Source organism: Lissotriton vulgaris, chromosome 12, assembly GCF_964263255.1.
Source record: "Lissotriton vulgaris chromosome 12, aLisVul1.2, whole genome shotgun sequence".
NCBI lineage: Eukaryota > Metazoa > Chordata > Amphibia > Caudata > Salamandridae > Lissotriton > Lissotriton vulgaris.
Window position 1 is genome coordinate 297,760,580 of NC_141700.1, and position 20,636 is coordinate 297,781,215.

At 40.2% G+C, this 20,636-nt stretch overlaps 1 protein-coding gene across 1 annotated transcript in view; it reads left to right on the forward strand.

The window, feature by feature from the left end:
• The window catches only part of LOC147674007 (uncharacterized), a 640,165-nt gene that overhangs the window by 160,650 nt on the left and 458,879 nt on the right, over nt 1-20,636 (forward strand). Inside the window, exons 6-8 of the mRNA XM_086945549.1 lie at nt 2,296-2,406; nt 4,320-4,430; nt 18,881-18,991. Of these exons, the coding sequence (XP_086801675.1) occupies nt 2,296-2,406; nt 4,320-4,430; nt 18,881-18,991 (333 nt within the window). The remainder of the gene's footprint in view (nt 1-2,295; nt 2,407-4,319; nt 4,431-18,880; nt 18,992-20,636) is intronic.

Here is a 20,636-nt window from a genome sequence, read left to right on the forward strand (position 1 = left end):
GATCTTTAAATACCAAATGAGTTCCAGTTACCCTACAATTTGTGGCTCCTAAGTTGCTAGTTCCTCACATATTAGTTGTCACATCCTCGCCTGATTTAGGCCTGCCACATTCCAACACATTAATTTTAAACTAGTAATTGATTAATCCGACTATCAGGCCTTGTAACATAACCACCAACTCAGACGGCCACCCTTCCCCCTCTCTTATGTTGTATACTAAATACAATTTCCAGTTATTCTGACTCTTAAAGCTACCCCCAACCCCACTACCCCATACTGTGTAATTCACATACCATTTGCCACAGCCACCCAACAAGAACCCCCCGAACTCCCCAAACTCCACCCAACCCACCCTGCAACTATGAAAGGGAATCATCCACCCCCCCTTTGCTGTCTGCATTGTGGGGGTGAAGGTTATAGTTAGTGCAGCTAATTTTAACTGCTGAATTTCACTTGGTTTGCAGGAGTGAAACTTGAGCCTAATTATAACGTATCTGTAACCTATGTTTTTTTGAATATATATATTTTAGAAAAGCAATGTTTTTGTCTATATTACATTCCACAATAATTTTTTTCGAATATTTTGGTCATTTCCATTTTAGGAACAGGATATTGTGGCAAATAATATTTTTGACACAATATTCCATTGCAAGGGATAAAATCTATTCAAATAGGAAATTTCAGGCATTTGCAATCACATTTGTTTACTTGGAGGCTGGTACCCTCCATTTATCAGCTAAGTTAGCAAGTTCCTTGCCAAACAAAAGTGTTGTCTGCTTGGCTAATTTGTTATTGCCATCAAAGTGCTGCTTAAGGTTAGGTTTCAGTTATGGTCTTAGTGATAGCGGGAAGGCTAAAAGCATTTTCCTCATGACAAAATACTTTTTTTTCCTCTGAGGAATGTGGATATTCCTTCTAACAGAGATTTGAATACCCCATGGAGAGAGTTCAGCTGCCTAATGGAAGTGGGATTTATGTGGTCATTTTGTGTATTTTTGCATTACTTAAACTGTAGCTTACTTGGCAATGGAAGGCATGGTCAGAGACAATTAGCTTGCTTCTTTTACCAACAGTGAATACAATTGTCTCAACTAGAAAGTGTGTGTTTCAAATACCCAATTGCATAATAAAAAGAAAAAGAAAAAACCCTAAAACGTCAAAACCCATAAAACCCAAGAAAGGACCAACTGCTTGTTAAATCAAACACAATCAAGCATCAAAAATTGGGAGAAATCATCACGAGAGAGCCCAGAAAAAGTCCAAAGAAGCCTTTGACTCATACTAAGATCCAAATTAAGCAAACCTGATCTGTCTTAATCCAGGTTTTTGGGGGTTTTTGATTGGAGGAGATGAGCCTTCCCTTGGCCAAGGCTTTGACCGGACCGAGTTTGCAGCATGACATTCTGCGTGCAGCTCAGATGGGCTTTTAAATAAATGCACTCCACCCCTAGCTGGGAACAGAGAGAGGATCTGGTAGACGCTGGCAGTAAAAAGGTTGTCCGGGATTATAGCACCAATGGTCATCTCCTTCAAATCCACCTGGCGACAATTCCACACACTCTTATTTACAAGGAAGGTGCACAGAGATTGGGCAAGAAACATGTCCCACAATGTCACTCCCTTTAGCACCCAAGGAATGGGTTGCATCAATGATGCACAACACTATAGATGGCCAGGTGGACTTTTCACATCGATAATTCTTGTCTCTAGCTAGACACATGGCCAATTCCATTTGATGCTAATAGTCCTGAAGGTCCTCTTGGACTTGCAGACCTTATCTTCTCTGAATCCAGTCAATGATCCATCCGCACTTTGCCCTTTGCCTTTGAGGTAGGTGGGCAATGGGGTGTCAGTAAAGGTGAGGACACAGTCACTTCTGGGGCTCCCAAAGAGTAGATGGCCTGGGAGAGGCACAACTACCGATCCACCCGAGGTGAGTTTATCCATTTAAAACGCCCACCATTGCTTGGGTTAGCAGGGATAAGTTCCGCCCCTAGTTGGACACAATACAGTTCCCAATTGCAGTTCAGAATTTCTTCTGGGACTTGCAGACACAATGGTTCACCTCCTCTGTAGCCACAAGGCAACACACCCGGACTGTTTGGGTTTGCATCCATTATATATATTGTGCTCCTAACACAGCCCTGACATAAAGCAAGATACACTTCTTTATGAATTCTGCGTTTTGCATAATAGGATCAAAACATTCTGAGAAGTATTTTAATTCACCTTTGTTTGATTTGTTGTGCATATGCATTGGAGTATGTCATTGCTTTGCTTCTTTTCTTTTTACAGGTGTATGGTTCCTTAGAGAGTGAGCTCGCTTTGCTAGACATTGAAAGTGCTGATAATTTGTCTGAGATTATGGAGATCAGACCAGAAAAGGAGAGGAACAGTGGGAGAGTGGTATGATAACCTTTTTCAAGTTTTACGAAAACTACATGTGTATGAATTTTGATAATTTGAAAAAGTGGATTTTCCAATACATAAAAAACCTAAACCACCAATACATAAAATAACCTAAACCAAAGGAAGCATAATGTGGGAGCATAGAATAAGGAAGTTCAAGTGATATGTGGTATCAAGTGTAGATCTCAGACACATAAACTATCCATCAGATGACAAAAATCCTATATAAGCAGTCTCTGGACAGCAAAACTATCACTTAGGTTAAACATATATATTATGGTAGCTGAGGCTGCAGCAAATCAGAGTGCTGCAGCCGCAAAATGTGAGTCCTTTAAAATCAAGGGTGAGCTTCTTTGGAGCACGCCTTTTCCATCACAGTTGTCCACCCTCATTATTTTAAATACTATTTCAAAATCGCTTTAGAGTTCAAGACACAAATTTCTAATGCACCACTCGGTGAATGATATCCATGGTTTTATGAATACTTTGCTCATTACCTTTGGTGTTAATAAAATTTTTTCAAATGTGCACAGCATATCAGGCAAGTCATGCCGTGTCATGGATGCTATTTAGCCATGTAACATTTTTCATTCTGGAACTTCTGGCTACTCTTTTAAATTGTCAGAATAGGCTGAAAAACTCCAGCATGCAACATGCTACAGGATGAAAAGAGGGATTAGCTGAAGGGGTAACATGTGGCATGCAGTCATTTGGCACACAATGGTCTTGGTACATCTGCTTTAATGATCCTGGCAGGACTGTGAAATTAGTCAGTCCTGTGACGTTACCTGTAATTCACATGTACAGTGTCCATAGAAACTCCTGAATTATATTTAGAGTTCTCCCCCCACCCTTTGGTTTTACTTATTTTTTGTATGTGTGTGCTCCGTGTCCGTGAGGCATCTGTTTTAACCAGTGTTTCAGATGGACAGATACTGATACCTGCACTTCTTTAGTTTGTGAGGGAGAGTACCAGCACCTCCCTGCAAAGGTGCATTACTTTTTAATGGGAAAGTACGGCCCTTTCTTAGAAGCAGACAGATACTCTCACATAATGTGAATCTGAACTTTTTATATTTCCATTTCAAGCACTTGTTGTACCATGACTATGGCATGGCAGCAAAATCAGATCCTATAGCGAACAGCCATGTGCTGCCCACAGGCCCTGTGTTCAGGGGGAACAGCTTCGAAGGAGGAGCAGACTTTGCACATTACTGGACCCATCAGACTCACATACTTGGGCCTTCTGGCTGGTTATTGGTGATAATGGTGGAAAATCTGCACTTAGACCTGGACTATTCTGGTGGATGATTGACAAATATGTGTAGCCCAGTGATATACGGCCATATTGTGGTCATGACTATTGGTGTGCAAGCTCTGCTCACACAGAAAAGAGACAACATTCTTTTAATTGACCATCATTACTTTCACAATTCAGGAATAAGCAGATCTGTGGTCATCATATTTAAGGGTTCTTGGAAAGTGGTGGCTAAGGCCTACACACAGCTTTGCCTATGACTTAAAATGTAATTGTAATCTCCTGGTCTGGAAACTGGCATTTGGCGATCTTGTGAAGTTGGAGCCAATGCGTGGCTCCACTTATGTGAATTAGTTGAATGTGGTTGGTCTTCTTCTTTTGTGGTTGTTTCATTAAACTGATTTCCTTTGTCTTTAAAACCCCCTATTTATACCTAGTCTACATTTTGTGACTGTGACAAAATGTCTTCATATAAGAACAGGATGTACCTATTTGAGAATTGTGTATATTGCACATCTCCAGCGGTGGGACATTCTTTTTCAACCACCTATCAATCAGCAATCAACATATGCTTGGATGGATATAACAGTTCCCTTGTATGGTGCAGAGGCACTGGCAAGTCTGATAATTTTGCTCCTTACACTTTTTGCAGGTGTGGGTTCGTGGCGAGAGTACATCTACCTTGCAGGACTTTGAAAGTATTGACACCCTATCAGAGGATGTGGACAGAGGAAAAGACCAGGAGACAAATACTCAAAAAGAGGTATGGAACGTTTTAAGGAGTTTCAAGAAAACCATATAGGTTCAAAGTATAATGGGTTGAAAAGGTAGGACTGTCCTTTTCAGCAAGAAACCTTATCTTAAGGAAGAGTATATGAATGTAGACTAAGGAGATTTGAGAGGTCTAAAGTCTAGTGTTAAGGTCGCAGACACAACAACTATCCATTAGGATACATTGTCCCACAGAATGTGACTGCCAAAGTACAACATAACCATAAACCAAAACAAGACCAATGTGTGAGTGAAGCCTGGGTGGATCTGAGAGGTCTGAGCCTAAGGTCTCAGACAAAATAACTATCTATCAGCTAACAAATGGCTATAGAAGCAGTCTGTAGCAGTGCTTGCTTTAGTCAGTGGTTTCCGGTGCTCAGCACCAGCACTTAATCTTCAACACCAGTGCTTTTCATTAGCACCAGTTGAGGACACATTCATTTATGGAGAACTTATCTGATTTACCCAGAATCACAGGATGTTGAGCAGGTACCAAGACTCAAATCTGGTTCCCCAGCTCCGAAGTCAGCCACTCTGGCCATTACACCACAGCCTCTCCTCACTTTCACGGTTAGCAGTTGATTATGGTTTAGGCAGGGCTAACAGAATGGGCCGGTGAAAGCTGCTTTCTAAGGAGAGCCCCAACACTTCTTTGTTTACAAATTAACCACTGATCTGTAGACAGAAGACCTATCACTTTAGTTGAATATTGCTTGCAGTTTCGGGTATCTGGCAGCAAACTGCAATATTAGACAAATCTCACACAATACGTGTCTCAGATTAGAGTCTAGATATTGCAACCGAGGCCAAAGAACAGCAGAGCAATCAACTCGGTGCCAACATTCTTAAAGGTTCAGCGAACTGGTAGTAAATCTGGTTCTTCAGTTCAAAATCATGAGAACAAATCTATGCTTCAAGTTACTAAACTGGAATTCTCTCTGGCATTGTATGGGATAAATGTCATTAGTTATCACCAGCTTCTTAACTCTTTTGTGTGACATTTGTAAGGATGGAGGTCTTGAAGTGCTTTACGTTTCTATTGAACTAAAGAACTCTCTAGAAAAAAGTGAGTGTGTATGCCTATAGGTTTATATCATTATAACTGTGAAGAGCCAAAGACAGTGAGTTCACTTTACAGTTTGAATTGATACTAATGTGTAAAACAGCAGAATCACATACATAGTATATATTTTCACACATTGATTAAATACACTTCAAACTGGAACAGGAGCTTCCTACCTTTAGATCCTCAAAATTAAAAAGATGTACAGTATCAAATATTCACTTTCATCCATTCTTTCAGGTCAGTTATTTTGTGTGCAACAATATGTGATTTAGGATTTTGAGCCTCAGTTATATACAGTGCTGGATGTAATGTGTACAAAACATTGATGATAAAAAAGTTAACAAAAAGTGTCACAATGCAAGTGGTGCTGATCAAATCAACTCAATATAAGAAATCGTATGAAGGTAATAATAATCTAGGATCAAGAACTGTGAAAATCATTAATGTTTTAGATTAAGAGATGTTACAAGGCGAAGATAAACTTTTTTCACACAGTAGAGGCAGCTCCAATGTGGCAGATAAAAAGCGTAATATACACTCAGAGGATACAAAATGCATTGCCAGATCTCTAGGCATCCTAGTTAGGGGTATCCTGAAAGGAAGGGCCCATGGGTAAGGGGCGACTTTGTCCCTGCCATTTAATGTCACTATGTGCTTCTTTTTGGGAAAGTGGTATTTAGCAATATTTTGAAACTACAGAAAATATGTAGTTGTGAGATGAGCTTCTTTCACAGGTTCCTGTCTAAACTGGCTTTCCTCAAAACACCCTAAAACGCCTCCTATACATGTTGTTGTTGCAATGTAAAAAACAACATGTGCCTGTTTATGATGAAAAGTACATATCGTACATCTCCATGGGTGGTCCATTGTGTTCAGCCATCTGTCCATGAAGCCTAGTGTAGTCTAGCATAATTTCCAGCATTTCGCATTACGCTTCTCAAACTCAATGCCTGAAATTATGGTGTTACACCACATGGCGAAACTGAGGGTTCGTTTTGGTAAAAAACATTTTGTGGGAGCAATGAAGCAATGTGAATTATCTGAACATGAGTGACTGCTGTTCACGTCACATGCAATTTTAATTTTTTTTAGTGCAAAATGTGTCCTTGTATTCAAACTATCCATTGAGGGTTCATTTCACAATTACAAATTGAGTAAAATGCTAGATATATTCAAATCGGATCACTGACATAATATAGAATGACAAAATATAGACTTACCAAAATATAGTCACCAAAATATAGAATGCCAAAATATCGAATTCCTATCTACAAACAGGTAAGTACAAATATATCGAATCCAAAATATAGTCTGGAAAAAAATATAGTCAGTCAAAATATCGAATTTCTTTAAATGTCTTAAAAGTAATTTAAAATTAATGAAATAATAAATATCATTAACTAAAACATACTTAAAAATACTCAAATACCCTTAAAATTAAGATATAATTATTTAAGTTATTAATAAAAAATGTACGATATTTTACCGTAGGATTGCAGGAGGGTAACATTTAATATTACCACTCCAGTGAGTGCAACAGTAGGGAAAGCGTTGGATAGCGTAGGGGTAAAAAATATATTCCCACTCCAGTGAGTGCAACAGTAGGGAAAGCGTTGGATAGCGTAAGGGTAAAAATTACTATTCCCACTCCAGAGAGTGCAACAGTAGGGAAAGCGTTGGATAGCGGGAGGGTAAAAAATACTATTCCCACTCCAGTGAGTGCAACAGTAGGGAAAGTGTTGGATAGCGTAGGGGTAAAAAATACTATTCCCACTCCAGGGAGTGCAACAGTAGGGAAGGCGTTGGATAGCATAGGGGTAGAAATTACTATTCCCACTCCAGAGAGTGCAACAGTAGGGAAAGCGTTGGATAGCATAAGGGTAAAAATTACTATTCCCACTCCAGAGAGTGCAACAGTAGGGAAAGCGTTGGATAGCGGGAGGGTAAAAATTACTATTCCAACTCCAGAGCGTGCAACAGTAGGGAAAGCGTTGGATAGCGTAGGGGTAAGAATTACTATTCCCACTCCAGAGAGTGCAACAGTAGGGAAAGTGTTGGATATTGGAAGGGTATAAATTACTATTTCCACTCCAGAGAGTACAACAGTAGGGAAAGCATTGGATAGCGTAGGGGTAAAAATGACTATTCCCACTCCAGAGAGTGCAACAGTAGGGAAAGCGTTGGATAGCGGGAGTGTGAAAATTACTATTCCCACTCCAGATAGTGCAACAGTAGGGAAAGCTTTGGATAGCGTAGGGGTAAAAATTACTATTCCCACTCCAGAGAGTGCAACAGTAGGGAAAGCGTTGGATAGCGTAGGGGTAAAAAATACTATTCCCACTCCAGAGAGTGCAACAGTAGGGAAAGCGTTGGATAGCGGGAGGGTGAACATTTCTATTCCCACTCCAGTGAGTTTAACAGTAGGGAAAGTAATGATTTAATATATTATTAAAAATAAATTAAATATCAATACCAATAAAACATTAATTGAAATTAATAACCAATTTAATATTATGTAATAATTAATTCGAAATACAACTACATATCAGTTATTAAAAATTAATAACCTATTCATAATTATTCAACAACGAATTAATTTTAATTAACAAAAACTAATTAATAATACAAATTAATACCAATTAAAAATTAACAGTAAATTACTTATCAATACACAAAAAGTATTTTTAACATGTAATTAATTACAATTACATTACTTCCCACCCTATTCCCCTATAAACCCACATCCCACTACAGAAAATACATTAATACAATTATCATAATTATCAAATATTTAATGAATACAAAATAATTACCAATTAATAAAAATGAATTGCCAATTAATAGAAATTAATTACCAATTAAAAATTAATTAACAATACATTTAAAATCAATACGAATAAATGAAAAAAATATTTACTTTATTACAATTAAATTACTTCCCACCCTATTCCCCTATAAACCCACAACCCGCTACAGAAAATAAATTTAGAATATTATTATAATTAACAATTAATCAATTAATACAAATTAATTGGCAATTAATAAAAATTAATTACCAATTACAAAATAACAATAAATTCAAAATGAATACCAATAAATAAATAAAAATATTTAATTAATTACAATTAAATTACTTCCCACCCTATTCCCCTATAAACCCACAACCCGCTACAGAATTAAATTACGCAAAAATTAAATAACATAAAACTCATTACTTAAAATACATTAAACATACATTACAAACATTAATATACACTTTTCACACATATACTAACATACAAAACACTTTAAAAAATGATAATATTAAAAAATCGATATATTTAATGCCTATATTGTATATTTCGATATTTTGACTTCTATATTTTGAAAATCGATATTACTTACCTTAAATTCGATATTTTTAACCACTATATTGTGTCCATTCGATATTTTGTCCATTCTATATTTTTACTTCGATATTATGTCCATTCTATATTTTGGAATAGATATTATGACTGTTTACCATTCAAATCAATGGTGGGGGAGGTAGAAGGAGCTATGATCCATTCAGCTTCCTTATAGTCAGTCAAAATCAATGGCGAATGGATCACTTGTTACTGCAACCAGGGTCTGGATGTTCTAACCGTCCGTACTTAAAAACCCTCATTCACGTAGACAGGTCGTTTGGTGGTTTATCTTGATTCTCCGCCTGTATCAGATATGTGACAGCATCATCATTGGGTCTCTTTTTGTATGCTTCCTCCACCTGGAGGGAACCACTGGTTATTACAGTAGTGATCAGTAATGGATTACGAGTGAAAGTGCTCAAGTGACGTGAGTTGGTTAAAAAGTGATCCTCATATTACCTAAACTGTTACTTATTCAGTTTGGTGCTTGGGGAGAGTTTAAAAACGGTGTTGTGCAGAAGGGACCTATTTATAATAGTTCAATTAAATGGTCGACATGTTTCAGCTCCTTTGGGTGTCCCTAAAGGGTCGGGGCTTCCTTCAGGACCTAAAAATCAATATGGGAAATAGGTGATGTCCTATTCCTAAGGCAAATATTCAGAGTATTGTTTATCTGTATGAGAGGTCAATAGTACCTGGATTGGGCAAAAAAGAGAAACAGATGGAGAAAAAAAGGGGTGATACTGAATGTGAGTTTTTAGAAGGTTAAAAACAGTTTAAAAATGCTCTAATGATGATGGTCATATTGTTCAACTTGAACATGTCATTAGGAAAATAAATAAATAAGAAAAATGGCAATTCTTTATATGCTGTACATTTAAAAAAAAAAAAAACAGTACCACAATAGACAAGCGGGGAGATAAGCTGTCCTATGGCTGTGTAATTTTAACTTATGTGAGCGCGGACTGTAATAGTTAGTATGTATAGCATGCTCTTAGTAATGTGAGCATGATTGGAAGAGGTATTATTAGGAAATGTTTATGCTCAGTTGTTAAATATCAGTATCGCATTGTGGGGCTTGTTATGGGCAATGCCATGATGCATACATACAGCGTGACATTGTGCGAAGTTATAAGGCATTGCGTAGCTTTTTTTGCCACCATTGTTTGAAAGTGCGTGTCTCATCAGTGTTAGCGCGGAGTTGAAAGGCTCAATGGCGTGTGAGTGGTCAACGTGCAAGTTATAGAGATCTGCATATAAATGAAGCAAGTGGGAATAGTGTGGCACGCCATATTAAGGCATGAATTCTGTATCAGCGGCATCTAGCATGAGTACAGCTTATTTGCTCGAGAAATAGGTAAGGGTACTGATATTTGCACAATGTGGCGCGTGTACTTCAACCACAAGTTTTATGGCATTCAAATTGTCAATGCAGCCTCATTATTGAGACAAACAGGGGTTCGCACAGTGTGGCGTGTGTGTTCAGAGTGCGAGTTCTAAGCGAGGTACAAGTCGCGTTCAAGTTTTGAGTAAGGCGTTTGTATTAAGGAGACAATCAAGAATACACACAGCGGGGCACGTGTCATTGAGGTGTGAGTCCTTTGTGCATACCTTACGGAGTCCTAATTAGTGCTTCATCGGGCGACTGACAGCGCTGGGCCCTGCTGAGAGGTTTAAAAAAGGTTACCAACTAGCGGTGATCAGGGCATAATACATTACGTGCGCTCTGGTGAAGTCCTTCAGCTTTCCATACCTAATTCAGCAGGCTACATGACTTGTGCTGACTCTTCTGTCTGGCTCGAGAGTTGTTGCGAGCGGCCATTAAATAACAGAACTTCCAGTTATTAGTGAGAAAGAATACTAGAATATCCGAGCACCAGTTGTTAGTGAGTAAAGACTCCAGAAAAGAGACTGCTGGCTAAATTTAAATGTAATTTTGAAAATAGTTATCTTGGGTCTAAAGTATTGGGTAAAACAGGGGTGTCTCCATCTGTTTCCCAAAGGGGCTGAAACATGTTCCATATTGATTTTTAGGTCCTGAAGAAAGGCCCCAACCCCTTAGGGTCACCCAAAGGGGCTGAAACATGTTGCCCATCTAATTGGACTATTGAGTGCAGTGGACTCATAAATAGGTCCTTTCTGCACAACACTTTTTTAAAACTCTCCCCATACACCGAACTGAATAAAGTTACAGTTTAGGTAATGTGAGGATCACTTTTAACCAACTCACTTCACTTGAGCACTTTCACTCATCGCCCATTACTGATCACTACTGCAATAACCAGTGGTTCCCTCCAGGTGGAGGAAGCATACAAAAAGAGACCCAATAATGATGCTGTCATGTATCTGATACACGCGGAGAATCAAGATAAACCACCAAACGACCTGTCTATGTGAATGAGGGTTTTTTACCTACTGACGGTTAGAACACTCGGACCCTGGTTGCAGGTACAAGTGATCCATTCCCCATTGATTTTGACTGACTATAAGGAAGCTGAATGGATCATAGCTCCTTCTACCTCCCTCCACCCTTGATTTGAATACATTTAGCAGCGTGCAGCTGTGGGAGCATTTTCCGACTTGGAATTTCGAAATCCAGTCTGGAGACCTTTCTCTATACAAGCCACCAAATAGGTTGGCGGTACCCTAAAAAGATTAATAATGGATGAGAACTTAGGTCTAAGTTACTTAGCAGATGAGATTAATGCTATTCTTTCCCTGCCCTCACTACTACAAGATAGCAACCTATGTCAAACTCTTGCATAAAATAATGACTGTTAAGATCTGTCAGAAACTAAGAAAGAACAAGTGCAAACTGCTATTCATGGCGTAATCATGACTGAATATCTTCACGCGAATGCAGCACCCAGAAGCCTCTGGGTACACAATGCTCCACCCATCTTCCTTCAAGATCTAGCATTCCGCAAAGATTGGCCAGCCATCTCCTGGAAATGCACCAGAGACTACCTAGTTCTGATCATAAAAACTGTGACTAGATTAACAGAATAGTATGTATAGCATGCTCTTAGTAATGTGAGCATGATTCGAAGAGGTATTATTAGGAAATGTTTATGCTCAGTTGTTAAATATCAGTATCGCATTGTGGGGCTTGTTATGGGCAATGCCATGATGCATACATACAGCGTGACATTGTGCGAAGTTATAAGGCATTGCGTAGCTTTTTTTGCCACCATTGTTTGAAAGTGCGTGTCTCATCAGTGTTAGCGCGGAGTTGAAAGGCTCAATGGCGTGTGAGTGGTCAACGTGCAAGTTATAGAGATCTGCATATAAATGAAGCAAGTGGGAATAGTGTGGCACGCCATATTAAGGCATGAATTCTGTATCAGCGGCATCTAGCATGAGTACAGCTTATTTGCTCGAGAAATAGGTAAGGGTACTGATATTTGCACAATGTGGCGCGTGTACTTCAACCACAAGTTTTATGGCATTCAAATTGTCAATGCAGCATCATTATTGAGACAAACAGGGGTTCGCACAGTGTGGCGTGTGTGTTCAGAGTGCGAGTTCTAAGCGAGGTACAAGTCGCGTTCAAGTTTTGAGTAAGGCGTTTGTATTAAGGAGACAATCAAGAATACACACAGCGGGGCACGTGTCATTGAGGTGTGAGTCCTTTGTGCATACCTTACGGAGTCCTAATTAGTGCTTCATCGGGCGACTGACAGCGCTGGGCCCTGCTGAGAGGTTTAAAAAAGGTTACCAACTAGCGGTGATCAGGGCATAATACATTACGTGCGCTCTGGTGAAGTCCTTCAGCTTTCCATACCTAATTCAGCAGGCTACATGACTTGTGCTGACTCTTCTGTCTGGCTCGAGAGTTGTTGCGAGCGGCCATTAAATAACAGAATTTCCAGTTATTAGTGAGAAAGAATACTAGAATATCCGAGCACCAGTTGTTAGTGAGTAAAGACTCCAGAAAAGAGACTGCTGGCTAAATTTAAATGTAATTTTGAAAATAGTTATCTTGGGTCTAAAGTATTGGGTAAAACAGGGGTGTCTCCATCTGTTTCCCAAAGGGGCTGAAACATGTTCCATATTGATTTTTAGGTCCTGAAGAAAGGCCCCAACCCCTTAGGGTCACCCAAAGGGGCTGAAACATGTTGCCCATCTAATTGGACTATTGAGTGCAGTGGACTCATAAATAGGTCCTTTCTGCACAACACTTTTTTAAAACTCTCCCCATACACCGAACTGAATAAAGTTACAGTTTAGGTAATGTGAGGATCACTTTTAACCAACTCACTTCACTTGAGCACTTTCACTCATCGCCCATTACTGATCACTACTGCAATAACCAGTGGTTCCCTCCAGGTGGAGGAAGCATACAAAAAGAGACCCAATAATGATGCTGTCATGTATCTGATACACGCGGAGAATCAAGATAAACCACCAAACGACCTGTCTATGTGAATGAGGGTTTTTTACCTACTGACGGTTAGAACACTCGGACCCTGGTTGCAGGTACAAGTGATCCATTCCCCATTGATTTTGACTGACTATAAGGAAGCTGAATGGATCATAGCTCCTTCTACCTCCCTCCACCCTTGATTTGAATACATTTAGCAGCGTGCAGCTGTGGGAGCATTTTCCGACTTGGAATTTCGAAATCCAGTCTGGAGACCTTTCTCTATACAAGCCACCAAATAGGTTGGCGGTACCCTAAAAAGATTAATAATGGATGAGAACTTAGGTCTAAGTTACTTAGCAGATGAGATTAATGCTATTCTTTCCCTGCCCTCACTACTACAAGATAGCAACCTATGTCAAACTCTTGCATAAAATAATGACTGTTAAGATCTGTCAGAAACTAAGAAAGAACAAGTGCAAACTGCTATTCATGGCGTAATCATGACTGAATATCTTCACGCGAATGCAGCACCCAGAAGCCTCTGGGTACACAATGCTCCACCCATCTTCCTTCAAGATCTAGCATTCCGCAAAGATTGGCCAGCCATCTCCTGGAAATGCACCAGAGACTACCTAGTTCTGATCATAAAAACTGTGACTAGATTAACAGAAGCACTGACAATTAAAATACAACTGAGTGAGGCAAAATTGAAAAATATTGTACACATAACTGTCTAAAAAAAAAGACTAGAGGAAATCAACCATGAAATGAATGAGACGAAAGAATACATAAGCTAGAACAAGATACAGAAATTGGGCAGAGAACTCAAGCGGTTCTCCATGGAGAAAATGCATCCATACAGCAAGGATGACTACAAAGCACCTGAAAACTAAACAGATAATGATACCAGTGGCAACTCAACAGCCAATTCAGACTGGAGTGGTGATGAAATAAGACAACCAAGGAGAAATAGAGGAACAAACAGACATCAACAATGCTGCAGACCTAACAAATGGCGCAACCCACAATATGGAGGCCAACCGCCACCCCCTTTCCAACCCTTTTCACTGAATTACTATGGATGGATAAACCCATGCACCGCAGGACCACCACCAAAGGGACCATTTATGGGACCATACATGTATTAACCGCCTTTTATAGGGAGAGGCCAACCCAACCAAAGGGGACGAAGAAAAGGAGTCACCTGGACAGATCAAGAGAGACAAGTCCTAACCAGAAGCATGTCGAAAGAAAAACCAGGAACAAGCACAACCCACTTGTAATCAATTTGACGGACCTAACCCTGACTGAAGAACAAGAGAATGTACTAAACAAAGGTTTAGGTTTCGTGACAATGCCGACACTTGGCATCTTTAAAATACAATGTGAGGATGCGTAATTCTGCAGGAAGCTAAAACTAAAGGCCTTTTTCAATGGCAAAGAGGAGAGAACCACAGATGGCGACACAACACTACAACCCAAATCCACTTTTTGCCCACTGAATCATCAAATTCCAATAGAAATCCAAACTTTCGAACAGGCTGTTATGAAGGAGGTGGAAGATATCAGGAAACAAACCAAAAAACTGTTCATGAGTACTACCAGGGCTGAGATACAAGCCTTAGAGGAAGTCAGACTACACAAGGACCATACAATCAAACCTGCCAACAAGGGCTGAGGGATTGTCCTTCTAAGCAAAGACGGCTATGACCAACAATGCCTTGAACTTCTTTCTGATGAAAATTTCTCAGAATCGTCAAAACTGACCCTACTCCTAGTCTACAACAAACAATCAAAATGATGGTGGAAGAAGCAGAAGTCAAAAAGTGGATCCCCAAAAATGAGGCAGACTTTTTAGGACAAATTCACCAAATGCACCCTACTTTAATTCGCTCACCTAAAATACACAAGACAAGGAGACCACCGCCTGGCCGCCCTATTGCGTCAGAGATAGGATCAGTCCTCGAACCCCTTTCCCAATTTGCTGAACAATACCCGAGACCTATGGTACAAAAAACATCAACTTACCTGAAGGACACGCATGACTTACTCAATCTCCTGAAAGAAGAGACTTTCTGGAACAACACCATGCTCCTTGTCAGATTAGACGCAGAGAGCCTATATACTAGCTTGTCCAACAGAAAACAATGGAGACATAGGAGAAAGTGCTCTTTGAACAAAACTGGCCTTACCAAACACCCAGACACTTGGTCCTGGAATGTTGCAAAGTCGCTCTTACAGAAAATTACGTTGAGTACAATGGGACAATGTACCAACAATGCCACAGAACATCCATGGGAAGCACATTTGCCTCTAGTGTGTCTGGACTCTATGTGAGCAGCTTCGAGAAAACATTCATACAGAATGCCAACAACCCCTACCTGTCGAAGATCCAATTCTGGAAGCGTTAAATAGATGACGTCATTGTGATCTGGGAAGGCAATGAAGACAGTCTACACAGTTTTCATGACTGGCTGAATAAATGGGACCAATTCCTCAAGCTCACTTACACCACTGACAAAAAAACTACTGGACTTCCTGGACCTAACCATTTACGTGGAGCATAACATCATCAGAGCCAAGACTTTCTTCAAACCAACTAATAAGAACAGCCTCCATTCCTACTACAGCTTCCACCTGCGCCCACTCAGAGACAATCTACCTTACACCCAGTTTCTTTGCCTCAAAAGAAACTGCAGCGAACTAACAGATTACAAAATGCAAGCCAATGATCTCTGCTCAAAACTATCAAGAAGGGACTACCCAGCCAAAACAGTGGCAAAATGTCAAAAGAGGGTGAGGAACCAACCAAGAGAAAGTATCCTCGAAACAAGACCCCAAACCTCTACACAGAACACATTGACCTGCGTCACCACATACAGCATAGCGAGCAACGCAGTCAAAAATATAATAAATAAAAACTGGCGCATAGTAACATCAGGCTCACCAGACTGGCCAAAACCAAGATTCGCCAACAGAAGAAAAGACATATCAAAGATATCCTTGTGCATACACGACCCCAAAAGCCTAAAACGAATGAAACCTTCAACACACAATGGAATATGCACCAGTCACTGGCCACTACCCCTGTGGACATTGCTCAGTGTGCAAATTAACCACCACCACAAAATGCATCCAACTAACACCAGAACTTAAATGGACAATTAGGCAACACACTAACTGTAACTCAATGCATGTTGTCTACATGATTACTTGTCCCTGCACCCTCAGGTACATTCAAATGACTTGTCGCAAAATAAAGCAGAGGATTTGTGAGCATGGGAGTAATGTAAAGTGCAAGTGTGGACCGACCAAAATGAGTAACACTATATTGAACAAGAGCACTTCATTGACGACCTACACTGGGTTGTCATTGAAACACTAATCGGTACTACCCAAAATGCAGAAAGAATTCTCTTTGAGAAAGAGCAGAGATGGGTACACTGCTTGAAGACAGACTCAACAGGATTAAATGACAATATTCCCTGGCTCAGCATAAAATAAACTTTGACCAACCCCCAACCTACCACATTTGGTTAAGGTAATAATATTCATCTTACTGACCTAACAACTAGGTTATTACAGATTCATTACCTATTACCCAATACTTTAGACCCAACATAACAATTTTCAGTATTACATCTAAATTTACCAGCAGTCTCTTTTCAGGAGTCTTTTCTCACTAACAACTGGTGGTTCAGATATTCTGGTAGTCTTTCCTCACTAGCAACTAGAAGTTCTGTTATTTCATGGCCGCCCGCAACAAGTCTTGAGCCACCCAGGATCCTGACAGAAGCGTTAAAGTCGTGCAGCCTGATGAATTAGGTATGGAAAGCTGAAAGACTCCACCATCACCAGAGAGCACGTAAAGTATCATGCCCTGATCACCCATAACTGGTAACCTTTTTTAAACCTCTCAGCAGGGCCTAGCGCGGTCGGTCGTCCAATGACACCCTAATTAGGACTCCGTAAGGTATGCACACAGGATTCACGCCTCGATGACACGTGCTGCGCTGTGTGTGTTCTTAATGTCTTCTTAATACAAACGCCATATTCAAAACTTGAATGCAACTTGTACCTCCTTTAGAACTTGGAACACACATGCCACACTGTGCAAACCCCTGTTTGTCTCAATAATGACGCTGCATTGACAATTTGATCGCCATAAAACTGGCGTTTGGAGTACACATGCCATATTGTGCAAATACCAGTACCCTTACCTATTTCTCCAGCAAGTACACTGTACTCATGCTATATGCCGCTAATGCAGAATTCACACATTGACATAGCGCGCCACGCTATTTCCACTTGCCTCATTAATATACAGAACTCTATAACTTGCATGTTGACCACTCACGTGCCATTGAGCCTTTCAAGGCCTTGCTAACACCGATCAGACACGCACTTTCAAAGGCAAAAAAGCCATGCAATACCTTACAACTTCGCACAATGCCACACTATGTGTATGTATATTGGCATTGCCAATAACAAGCCCCACAATGCGATACTGATTTTTAACAACTGAGCGTGAGCATTTCCTATTAATACCTCTTCAAATCATGCTCACATTACTAAGTGCATGCTCTACATACTACCTATTACAGCGTGCACTCACATAAGTTAAAATGACACAGCCATGGGACAGCTTATCTCCCCGCTTGTCTATTGTGGTACTTTTTGTTTTGTATTTGTAGTATGTACAGCGTATAAAGAATGCAGTTTATCTTATTTGCTTATTTTCCCAATGACACGTTCAAGTTGAACACTATGACCATCATCATGAGACCATTTTTAAACTGTTTTAACCTTCTAAAAACTATAATTCAGTATCACCCCTTTTTTGGTCTCCATCTATTTCTGTTTTTATCCCACCCCAGGTACTATTGACCTCACATTCAGATAAACAATACTCTGAATATTTGCCTGAGGAATAGGACATCACCTATTTCCCATATTGATTTTTAGGTCCTGAAGAAAGCCCCCGACCACTTAGGGGCACGCAAAGGGGCTGAAACATGTTGACCATCTCATTGGACTATTGAGTGCAGTGGATTCATAAATAGGTCCCGTCTGCACAACACCGTTTTTAAACTCTCCCCATACACCAAACTGAATAAAGTTACAGTTTATGTAATATGAGGGTCACTTTTTGACCAACTCACTTCACTTGAACACTTTCACTCATCACCCATTACTGATCACTACTGTAAAATCTAGCGGTTCCCTCCTGGTGGAGGAAGCATACAAAAAGAGACCCAATGATGATGCTGTCACGTATCTGATACAGGCGGAGAATCAAGATAAACCGCCAAACGACCTGTCTACGTGAATCAGTTTTTTTAGTACTGACGGTTAGGAACACCCGGACTCTGGTTGCAGGTACAAGTGATCCATTCCCTGTTGATTTTGACTAAAATGCTAGATCATCAATATGCACAGTAATGCATCATTGCAGTTTGCATAATTTTGTAGCATTTCCACAAAGGATAACATGGTAATTATGCCCAGCTCTACTCTCCATTATTGTGCAACATATCCTAAAATGAATTTTAACATTCCCTTGCGTTATGTGTTGGGTCTGGGTGTTGGAAAGTCTCATCACTTCGCTCCCTCCTTATCTGCAGGAATTTGGTCCCTTAGCAAGTACATCTACCTTGCTGTACATTAACAGTACCATCAACCTGTCTAGCGTTGTGGATGCCAGAACTGACGAGAGGAGGAACAAAGGTAAAGAGGTATGGAGCTTCTTGATGGCTTTAAAGAAATCCATATGTGTGCGGTGTAAAATGGTTTGAATCGGTGGAAGTGCCCTATGCATCGATACACCCTACCCAGAGAAAGAACAAAGTGTTTGATTAGACTGAGGAAATCCAAGAGGTCTAAGATCTCAGGAAATGGTCTCAGTCCCAAAAACTGCACGTCAGGTTACACGATCCTACGGAAGAGTTCTGTGGGCAGTATAGCTATCACTAATATCAGATATACCTTACAATATCCGAATTTCAACGGGAAACCTGTCCTACAGGTTGTAATCGTCTCACTGATTAAACCTACCATCTTTAAATTGCATAGATCTTTCATGCTAAGGCTGATGAAAAGAACTGCTAACTATTGTGGGAAAAGGATCTTAAAATCTCAAATCTAATGTGTCTGGCATGCATCTTCTCACTTAAGTTACAACAGTCTAACAAATTAAAGAGCATTTTTATCAATCGTTTGGTCCACCCTTGCACCATGCAAGGGCGACACAAAACCTAGATGGGATTTACTAAGCTAAACAAGACCATCTTGCGTGGCCATGTGGTGCTTTGTAAATCTGGAGAAATGCAAGCCAGCGCAAGGTGCTGCCTTGCGGTACTCTGCCCCAGGGAGGTGTTCCATGGCTGGAGCATGGGTGCTCCTGCGCATCAAATCATGGATTTGGGCACATTCCCAGATTTACCATGAGTGGTAGACCTGGGAATGCATCAAAATGCTATACCATCAACCCATGGATTTTGGCACATTCCCAGATTTACCATGAGTGGTAGACCTGAGAACGCATCAAAATGCTATACCTTCCCAGGGAAAGCAAAACAAGGAGAAATATCTTCATTTCCTCCTTTATTCCTCCTTCTATCTGTGCTGCATACTGCAGGACATGTAGAAAGAGGGAAAAGCCTCAAATGATTGTTTTTGTGTAGGAAGGAGTGCCTACCTGCACAAAACAATTCTGTCTGCAACTCAGGCACACTTGCATCATGGTGCAAGGGTGCCCACGTTGGTGCTAGACAGCCAAAAGTGCACGAGCTGACTGCAAGAATGCACTATATCTAAATAGATATGGTGCATTCCGTTCTGCCCTTTCCTTTTATGTAGTGCAGCACAGCAAGGTGTCTTGCAGGCGTTGTGTGACAAAATGATAAATATGGCCTTTAGTATTATGACAGCCAAACTATGCTTTAGATTGTTAAAATGGAAAACCACACAGCCTTCTCTGTGCTAATACATATGTGTGTTGGTGTGTGCTGTTTGTTTTGTGGAAACCTAGGCCAAAGGCAACGGGTCAAAGGTCAAGATACAGTCAATAAGGTGTAATTTCAATAGTACTTACATTTATGACCAAATTTACCTTTTTTACACCTTCCAAGACCTTGCAAGGGTATCCCTGGCACGCATAAGTTGTTGTTACATGTGTTAATTTTTCCACAACGAGTGCAGGGACATCTGGACATGTAAATCCTACTCAAAGGGAGGAAGAGCAGATTCCAAGTCATGGTTCACCTTAGAAATTTAGGGACGCCAGCAAACATGCACATTTGAGGTTATCCCCATATTTCATACCATTCTCCACCCTGGAAATGGTTGGAGATTTACTCTCACATGGGACCCGCTTTACTC